Source organism: Scardinius erythrophthalmus (assembly GCF_964197995.2).
Source record: "Scardinius erythrophthalmus genome assembly, chromosome: 24".
In the NCBI taxonomy this organism is placed as follows: Eukaryota; Metazoa; Chordata; class Actinopteri; order Cypriniformes; family Leuciscidae; genus Scardinius; species Scardinius erythrophthalmus.
The window spans coordinates 3,748,919-3,759,578 of record NC_138244.1 but is presented as its reverse complement, the minus strand read 5'-3'; the positions used below and the strand labels follow the sequence as shown (position 1 = coordinate 3,759,578).

Below are 10,660 nucleotides of genomic sequence, written 5' to 3'. Positions count from 1 at the left end.
TCTTTCTGCCAACTGGTCTAAATATTCTAATCGTGCTCATGGGCGTAATATTTGCTGCAGTCGTTGCATCTAAACCCAGATCCCCAATTAGATACTTGACTTAAGGTGATCTCAGCTGTAGCTTCGTCTCGTCCAGCATCTCATTTGTGATCTGTGAAGCTAAAAGGTGCATTAATTCAGCCTGTTAAGTTAAAGAAATCAAATCTTTGCGTTTCAGTACTTGAGGTCTTATTTCTTATGTTGATGTCTTTTCTTCAGGTATGCTGGTTGTAAATGTGACCTGGAGGAACAAGACGTATGTGGGCACCCTTTTAGACTGCACTCGACATGACTGGGCACCTCCACGGTAAGAGGACTCTTATAAAATACAAGCTAATTTAAGAATACATGCGTTTAGTTTGCTATGATATGGAAATCTATTTGATTTTGGCACAGTTTTGCCATACAAATTCAGGGTAACACTTTATTTTAGTGTCCTTGTTACATATGTGTACCTGTACTTACTATAGGAATAACAGTAAATCATGCATAATTACATGCAACTAACCCTTGTTGTTAATTAATATTACTCAGTACTTAAATGTATGATTACACTGTAACAATGACACCTTAAAATAAAGTGTAACCAAATGCAGTGTAAAGCTCTGGACCGTATATCCGTACACCACTACACCCTCCTGCTAGACCCTTCATCTCCTCTGGGATTTTGCAGTAATGAAGGAAGCACTGGAGGGTAATGTGTCAAAATGCCCCCCCCCCCACCCCCTGCTGACACTCACCTTTTGAAATTCAACATCATGAAGGAATTGATTCCCCTCCTCCCTATTCTTTTCTCCTCCTTGCATCGATCCAAAGCATTAGTAGTCCCTTGCAGACCAGCATTTCAGTTACGATTCGACTGGGTCCAAATGCCACGAACTTCTCACATGACCCTTAAATTAAGGGTTATTATAGCTTGAGGCAATAATAATGAGCTACGGTCTGAAGGAGCCTCCTTTTTTGACCTTGCACATGCCTTTTACAGTACAGACACTCCAACATGTTTTTATCATGCTGTAACCTGCCCAAGGTCAGATACCAGCACTGCATGGTACAAATAATTTGCTGTACATAATACTGTGTACATTTAAGAGACTCTTAGTGCCTTAGGAGGCAGCTTCTGATTTCTAATCGTAATGTTCCAGAAAAGGCTGTATTTCCATGGTGCACTTTATCTTCTGGCTGCAGGCAAACATTGCTAACACAGCATTAACCCCTGGGGAGAGCACCGGTGAAGATGATGCAGTGCATTTTGTTCTTGAGTCACATGTAGTCTTTGGAACAGATTAAAGTAATTAATGATGAATGCAAAAATCATTGTTTCTGCTATTCTCCCGATTGCAGAATTCTCCACTGACAGATTTGACACTTAAAGGTGCAGTGTGTAATATTAAGCTGCATCTAGTGGTGAGGTTGCGAATTTCACCCAACAGAAGTTATGGTGGCCGACAGGAAGTGATGTCGTCGTCTGAGACAGCAGAGAGTAGCCGGTTAAACACTGAGGTTTCTTTACAAAGATAAATTAAGAAATTAGGTTTACTTAATTATTCAGTAAAATTATGTTATTGCGAATATTATTGTTACTTTTTCATCATTGTGTCAGTGTTTTATTCGCTGACTTTAGCTTTAGCTTCTTTGCACGAAGAACAACATAGTGACGAAACACGTTTGTCCGTTCAGGGCCACTGTAGAAACTGTAGAAACACCCGCAGTGTGTGTAGAGAGAAATGCCTCATTCTAAGCTAATAAACACACAATGGTTCATTATGTAAGGGTTTACACACCACTGAAAACTTAGTTATGTACATGATATTGCATTTCTGTCGACAGATCCTCCTCAATATTACACAGTGCACCTTTAAGGTCCTTGCACACTGAGACCGAAATTTTTGTATGCGTTTTTTCATATTGGTCATCCTAAAAATTCGTCACGCACAGAAACCTTGCACACTGGGTCCAATGCGTATTAATTAATCCGTTGCGAAACAATACAAAATGGAATCCTCAAGCAGTGAGGATGATTTTGTTGTCCTCTCTCTTCTTAAAAAGAGAAAATCCATCCAATCCGGAGATTGCGTAAATAGGAAAGACAGTTCGTTGCGGGATTATCCCGAGCTTCAGGATGTCAGTGTCTCAGTTTGATGCAATACTGGAGCCACATATTAAAAAGAAGACCACCAATTTCCGTGAACCAATTGATCGTGAACGGTTCTGGATTTTGGCGATCGCTCGTAAGGTGGCTCTGAATTGTCAAAACACCTCTCAAAATGCTTGCTACGGATGCAAAAAAAACACATAATATTAAACCCAAACCGATTTTTTTTTATGACTGACGAAAGTTTCGCGGGCAAGGTGTAAACGTGATTGACACAACGTGAGGTCGTATTTATTTTTTCACCTGACAAGAATTTCGGACTCCGTGTGCAAGGACCTTTTTAACTACTCTAAAGTGACAGCAATGATTTGGGTGTTATCTTGTGGTCCAGTTAGTTAGAGGGAGATGACAACTTACAGAGCTGTGCACAGTGACTTAACTCACCATCTGAAAATCATGCCTTGAGACACTGAAAAAACAGCAGCATGTCATGAAATTGTTGTATAACCAACAATCGAAATATAGAACAAAGCCTATCTAGTTCCTTGTAACCCACAGGACAACTCCCGACAGGGTTTTTCTCCTGTAAAATATCTCTGACATTACATATCAACCTGTGATGTATATCATCTTGTCATTCTGCTGGCCCTTATATATCTCAGTTCTGTTCTGAGGCCCTGAGGTAGCTTTCTTAACTGCTTTGTTTTACTATGGTTCAATGCCTGTGCTTTGATCGAGCTCTTTGGTTGCTCTTGTGCCTTATCTGTTGGAGGATGTTATCACACTGCATCTAATCAGCAGCCAGGTCACCCTGGCTTAATCCTGCAGCAGTGTGGTACTGCGTGCCATTCATCAGAACAAGCATTGCTGTCTAGATCAGGGATAACGAGAGGATAAAAACACACAGCACGTTGCTGGCTCTCCAGGGCCCACTGGAGAAGCACTTATAGCATCCAAATGTAGAGGCTGATTTAGAAGAGAGGCCATTTCTCATCCTAGAATATCTGCAGGACTGTTAGCAGCCTTTGTGGTTAGCAGATAATTGTGAGTTTTAGGTAGAAAATGGATGGCACTTACTTATTTGATTATTGATTCTGAAATTACAGGTATAGTTTATCCAAAAATGAAAATTATCTCATGATTTACTCACCCTCAAGTCATCCTAGGTGTGTATGAGATTCTTCTTTCAGACGAATACAATCCGAGTTATATTTAAAAATGTCATAGCTGTGTGGGCACTTTTATCATGGATGGATGCACTTTTATGGACTTCAAAACTTTAAAGGCCATTCACTGCCATTATAAAGCTTGGAAAGAGCCAGGACATTTTTTTTTAATAGAATTCTGATTGTGTTCGTCTAAAAGAAGAATGTCATATACACCTAGGATGACTTGAGCATTAATAAATCATGGGGTAATTTTAATTTTTGGGTGAACTATCCCTTTAATATCTATGGAAGAGTTGTTTTTCTTATTCAGTTTAAATAAATGTTTCCCTTACACTTCTTCAGGTTCTGTGAGTCACCCACAAGTGACCTGGAGATGAGGAATGGCCGTGGACGGGGTAAAAGAATGAGGCCCAATAGCAATACGCCAGTCAATGAAAACAGTAACTCTTCTGATAACAAAGGCAGCAACAACAGCAAGACTCGAGCCGCGTCGAACAGCAAAGGGCGACGGGGCAGTCAGAATTCCTCTGAGCGAAGAACCCCACCAAACAGCAACCCCGAGGATATAAAGGCTAGTCCTTCATCTGCTAACAAACGCAAGAACAAACCTGCCTCAGACATGGAGCCCAATTCTAGTTCTGAGGACACAAAGGGTAGCAAACGAATGCGAACCAATTCGAATAGTGGAATACCTCATACTATTCTTCCCCTGTCCAACATCAAAGCTGAATCCCTGCCCCCTTCTTTAGATCGCAGCTGCCCCTCACCGGTTCTCATTGATTGCCCCCATCCCAACTGCAACAAGAAGTACAAGCACATTAATGGACTTAAATATCACCAAGCTCGTGCTCACAATGATGATGACATCAAGCTGGATATAGATGGTGATAGTGAGTATGGTGAGGACTCCACTTTGCACCCTGAGTCAGGTAGTTGCAATGGTGCATCCATTTCCCAGAAGGGTTGTGCATCTCCTGCAAGGTCGAACACACCCAAAGGTAGAGGATTTGATGCCCAGAGCCAATCACCCTCATCAGGAAAGTTCAGCTCGAAGCAGCCTGGCAAGAAGAAGCCAGAAACTGAGCAAGATTCTGTTGTGCCCATGGATGGCTGTGAGGATGGCCCATGTCTTACAGATGAGACGAGCAATGATGGCATTGATGATAAAAGAGGCTTGGATAAAGCTAAGAAGTCTGGGAGTAGTACCAAGGCAGACAAACTTGCTCAGAAGGCAATGAAGTCCGCAAGACCCCTGGTTCCCTCTTTACCTCCACAGCAATTGTACAACTTACCAACCTCTGGCTTCCCTGCTCCCAATTCTGGCTCCTCTGCCAGTATGGGCTCTGTGGTCCAGTCCATTAGCAAGAGCCCCCAACTAAAGTCCATTCAACCCAAACCTGCAGTAATAGGAGATCCCTCAATTAACCCAGTCTTGACCGGTTCTAAGGACAAGAAAAAGAAAGATAAGAAAAAGAAGGAGGGCAGTAAGGAAGGAGACAGTCCAAAAGCCCCTTCCAAAGGAGGGAAACCTGAAGAAGGTAAGAGCCCATATTCTGAAAGCTCAGACCAAGGCAGTAAGGGTGAGGGACTATTAAATGGATCCACGGATCCACATCAAAGTCGGCTAGCCAGCATGAAAGCAGAGGCAGACAAAATCTACAGCTTTTCTGACAATTCCCCCAGTCCTTCTATTGGCGTGGCTAGTCGGATAGAAAGTGGTGGGATGGCACAGCCTCTTACTCCACTGCATGTGGTTACCCAAAATGGGGCAGATAACTCTTCTGTGAAGACCAATAGCCCAGCATACTCTGACATCTCAGATGCAGGGGAGGATGGCGAGGGCAAAGTGGATGGTATAAAGGTCAAGTCTGAGGATCAGGCAGTTCGGGAAGGTGCCAAGAAATCTCTATTCCCATCCCAACCACCAAACAAAGACCCCTCTTATTATCCAGGTTACGATACATACTACTCACCCAATTATAGCAACCCAAACCCCAGTCCAGGAGTCTCTAACCCTGCCACATCGTTGCAAGATGTTGCAGTGAAAGTGAAAAAAGAGGAGGAGCCAGAACCAGGGATTGACAAGGGCAAATCAGAGCCGCCTGAAGAACGAAAACCAGACATAGGTGTATCGTCTCAACAGCAACCACAACAGCAACCTTCGGTCATTCAACAGCGTTCTAGCATGTTCATGCAGCCCCTCTATTACAATCAGTATGCTTATGTACCTCCCTTTGGCTATTCACCAGATCAGGCCTATCATAACCACCTGATGAACACAAGCCCAGCTTACAGGCAACAGTGTGAGGACCGACAACGACAAGCTGCTGAGCAGCATCGTGTTGCAGAGAAGAAATCAGAGGCCGCTCAGAAGGACAGGGAAGCCTCCATTAAGCAAGAAGAATGGAAGCAGAAAGCTTCGGTTCCTCCAACGTTATCGAAGGCGCCAAGCATCTCAGACTTGGGCAAGCCGTCCCCACAGAGCAAGCCCAAAGATCCCTCAGAGCCTGGCAAGTCAGTCATTATCCCCAAAGGGGAAGATGGCAAGGGACAGACCCAGCAAGGTGAGGGTTTGAAAATGAAGCTAAGTGAAGCTGGGCATCATACAAAGGACGAGCAGAAACCAGGCCTCGAGTCTGGAAGATCGGCCATGGAGGCAATGTACATGTATAGACAGGTATGGCACTTAAACATTGCTTAAACATTATTTTGTTTTTTTTCTACAGTACCAGTTATAGAGTAATTTTCATCACAGTTTTAACCTTTATGGCTTTCTTGAGAAATGTAAAACTCTTGAGTGACATTTCAAGAACATAGTTATTAGGGCTGTCAATGCTGAATGCAGCGAGTGCTGAGCACTTTTTGTTGACAGTGTTTTCAGCTGATGAAAACACACGATCATCTCTGACCGATGTGCCTGGGAATGGTCAAGTGCGTCATTGCACGATTTTTGCCACTAACTGAGAGGGTTTTCATCAGTAAGAAGCCTTTTCCCGCCATTTTTCAATTTAACAGCATAGCCACACCGGTTGTTCTGGATAAGCAAACAAACAACCCGCCATCAGTTACGTCGTCTCGCGCGCATCTTGACATCAAAAATGCGAATGAATGGTTTTTGCATTCGAATGTGCAGGATTTTTTTTTTTTATTCGACGAATATTCGAAATTCAAATTTTTATTTGACAGCCCTAATAGTTATAAGAACCCTCACTATGCACTTACCTTTCTTTCATAATGGGCATCTCTAACTCCACTTTCTTTTCCAGGAGCCAGACTCTCGACTGTGGCCCTACGTTTACCCCAGCAAGTACCCTGATGCTCAGAAACAGATTGACGAGGAGAGGTGGAAGGAAGAGAGCAAACGGGAAAAGGACAGAGATCGGGACCGAGACCGGGACAGAGACCGGAAGGGCAAAGATGAAAGGTCACGTCATAAAGACACTCCCTCTAAAGAGGAAAATAAGGAAGTGGCAGAACCACGAACTTCATCAGCCCCAGAGGAGCATAGAGGAGTTAGCAAAGATCCACGAGCACATATGCAGTTTTCCTCACCTCTACCGCAGCACCAGTCATACATGTCTTATATGCACGGATACCCCTATGGTCAAGGTTATGACCCCGGCCATCCGGGATACAGGGGGGTGCCTGCTGTCATGATGCAGAACTACCCTGGTAAGTCCTTTTGTTGAGCTAACTATGTTTTTTGCACTCATTTTTTTGTAGGGATGCACCGATTTGGAAATTTTAACCGATAATATTGATAACCGATAATTCTTTATATTTGAATGCCGATAACCGATATATTGGCCGATAAATCAAAATCGAAATATTTATATAATTTGAGTGCCTGATTACAAAAACAAGTCTCATCATTTAAGGCCATGTCCCAAGCACACGATTATAAAGTTCTCATTATAGTTTTATCTGGCCGATATGACAGACTCGAGCTGAACTATTTTCCTTTTTTGAAGTGATTCTGATCACATTTCAAACAATTCAAAACCATCATGTTGAACAGTGCGCATCTGAAGTGCTGAAGGAAATCATCCATTATTTATCGGCTTTAATATATCGAGCAAATTCTTTTTTTATTACAAAATCTTAAAAACATTTTTTTTTTAATTCTTTGTTAAGCTTTACATAAACAGGGAACCATTAACAGCAATACGATATTATAAAACAAGACTTCACATTGCCCTCATTCCTGAATGTTATAAGCACAAGTCATACATGTTGAACTGAATACATAAATGAAGACATGTAAACGTATGAATACACAAACGTGAGTAAAGAGAAAAATAAATCAAACTAATTAGAGAAGAATGCATACTAATACGCATACATGTCATATATACACACATACATATATGTACATATATAATTATACATAAGTGCAATACTTGTATATCAGCCATATTTTCTTATAACGATACATTAAAAATGAACATATATCGGTACCGATACCGTACTGATATATCGTGCAATTTTTTTATACCATCTTAGGAAACGTAATTTCACCTGTAACCAGAATGCTGATATTTAAAGGGTCACTGTTGATTTCACCTTTCTTTAGGATCGTACCTGTCGCCCGGGTACTCTTTTTCTCCATATGGCAGTAAGATGCCCCCTGGTGAGGAGGGCGAGAAGGCTCGTGCCAGTCCTACGGTGAGCGGCAAGTCCGCGTCTGAGTCCAAAGCCCTGGACATCTTGCATCAGCACGCTAACCAGTACAAGAGCAAATCGCCCACAGTGGGTGAAAAGATGCCGCATGAAAGAGACCGAAGCGGGGGTGACAGAGAAAGAGACGGTGAACGTCCGAGATCTTCACCTTCTCAGCGGATCATGCCTTCCCACCATCATCTAGGCTATCCACTACTCCCAGGACAGTACGACCTGACTTATGCTACAGGTACGCAATTAAAAATACATTTAAACCATAACTAATCAGACACCAGATATATTTTTTATATATTTTACTAGTGTGTGCAGGACACTACAGTAAAGTAAACTGTGACATATTATACATAACAATTCTTCATACAGAGACTACCAGTGACATTTGGGACCAAAGATGATCCACACACTTTGAGCTGATCATGTGTGTTTTCTTTAATTGCTAATGCTCTTTTTACACACAGACTGAACACAATGAAGCATTGCTTGGTCACTGGTTGAGCTAAACTGGTATTATCTAATTGTGTAGTTAAATTTAACAGCTGACAGATATTCAACATAATTCATGTGTGAGACAGTCTAACAGAAGGACGGACAAAACCAGTCAAATATCAACTGAGTTCTGCTCATATTTTATTACCGTTTTCTAAACTATAGTGAATAAACTGAGATAATGTGAGAAATGTTGAAGCTGTCTGAATAAAGTTTGGTTTGACTGTAGCTTAGTTTAGGTAGACTAAAAGGGATGATTTGTAAAATGTTAGCTGGCCTTGACTCTGATTAAACTGCTGTTTAGAAAGCTTCATAATGAAGGTGTTTCTCCATCTCACAGGTATCTCCTCTTCAGCCATTGTTGCGAGTCAACAAGCCTCTGCCCCTTCACTTTACCCCCCCGCGCGGAGGTGAGAATGGTAAGATAGTTCATCTTTATCTACAAGCACAAAAAATGTGGCTTATACGTTTTAGGGCTGGGCGAAATAGCTAAATATACTGTAATAATCACCTATTTTAAATATTTGATTTATATCTCAGTTTATAAATCAGTATCTCATTTTATATCTCACTTTATTAAATGTTTTTACCCTGAACTTGTTTAAAAAGGTGTTTTTTGTTTGTTTGTTTTTATCAGAGGAACCATTATTTTGCCGTTATCGAAGTCTTTGTTGCTGGGTAGAATTGTAAGAATTGAAAACTAAAAAAAAAAAAAAAAATCAGTTTATTTTTTTATGTGGGCCAACATAATGCATAGTGATTACAATATTTACCATATGTATATTTTCCCTTAAAGTGTTGTAAAGCATGCAAATAAATGCTATGGGGGACGTCCATGCACAATAAACTGTTTTAACCTATTCTTTAAATAGGACAATTTCAAAGAAATGACCTGCAGAAATAAATTGAACTCAATAACACGGTCTTTAGGAACTTAATGACCAATAAAAAGCGCATTACATTCAGCACAGTATTCACAACGTTAGTTAACTTTTATATTGCTGCCATAATAATATTGATGGACCATCCAGCCCTAAACTGTTTCATCCTCGACTGATTCTTGACTGTACAGTCTTTGCTGTCCTCTAGTGGTGAACATCTCTTATATATCCAGGCCTCTTTATATGGCTGTTTAGACACATATAATGAAGCATTATACATTCACACCAAACTTTATTCACACACCTTCAACATTCCTCACATTATCAGTTTATTCGCTATAGTTTAGAAAATGGTGATAAAATATGAGCAGAACTCAGTTGATATTTGACTGGTTTTGTCCGTCCTTCTGTTAGACTGTCTCACACATGAATTATGTTGAATATCTGTCAGCTGTTAAATTTAACTACACAATTAGATAATACCAGTTTAGCTCAACCAGTGACCAAGCAATGCTTCATTGTGTTCAGTCTGTGTGTAAAAAGAGCATTAGCAATTAAAGAAAACACACTTCAGCAGAACATGATCAGCTCAAAGTGTCTGGATCATTTTTTATAAATGTCACTGGTAGTCTCTGTATGAAGAATTATTGGGTATAATATGTCACAGTTTACTTTATTTTGCTCTCCTCACTTACAGAAATGAACTATAGTGTCCTGATCACACTAGTGAAACAATATATCTGGTGTCTGAATCATTTTTGGTTTGACTATGTGTCTGCTATTAAAATTGTCTCATATTTAATATTTCAAATATTCAATTGTGTTCTCGTTCCTCTCCAGGGAGAAGTGACTGGCCGCTTTTCTGCAGAAATGTGACTGGTTCACATGAGGACATGGTGTGGAGCTTATGACATCAGTTCAATGATGTTCCTGATTTCTTTATGGTTCTTTGTCCCCGGACTTCTTCTCGGCGCCGTCAGAGAGGAGAAGAAGCGGATCCATACGCCTCCCTCTCTGTGCTGCTGGAAACATACTCAGGAGAGAGGAGACACACACGACGCGCAAGCTCTCGGGAAACACACACGACGCGCAAGCTCTCGGGAAACACACACGGACCTGCAGAGTGTGGGAAATCTTCACTGAATGCAAAGACATTCCTGGAAGTCACTACATTGTGTTTAAAGCATGGAGTGTGAATGTTCTGGACTGCTGCTCTAGAGCCATAAGGATTATTGTTGTTTTCCCCCCCGAAGGATTCCAGCATCTTCATCTTCACACATTTACACACACAATCTCTTTGTGGACACTAT

At 41.2% G+C, this 10,660-nt stretch overlaps 1 protein-coding gene across 2 annotated transcripts in view; it reads left to right on the top strand.

Annotated features, from left to right (window-relative positions):
- znf609a (zinc finger protein 609a) overlaps positions 1-10,326 on the top strand; it is a 107,021-nt gene extending 96,695 nt beyond the window's left edge. For both annotated transcript variants that reach the window (XM_081356448.1, XM_081356449.1), the window contains 6 exons: positions 259-346; positions 3,646-5,980; positions 6,570-6,975; positions 7,877-8,212; positions 8,810-8,888; positions 10,191-10,326. In XM_081356448.1, the coding sequence (XP_081212574.1) occupies positions 259-346; positions 3,646-5,980; positions 6,570-6,975; positions 7,877-8,212; positions 8,810-8,883 (3,239 nt within the window). In that variant the 3' untranslated portion in view covers positions 8,884-8,888; positions 10,191-10,326. The remainder of the gene's footprint in view (positions 1-258; positions 347-3,645; positions 5,981-6,569; positions 6,976-7,876; positions 8,213-8,809; positions 8,889-10,190) is intronic.
- Positions 10,327-10,660: the final 334 nt, after the last annotated feature.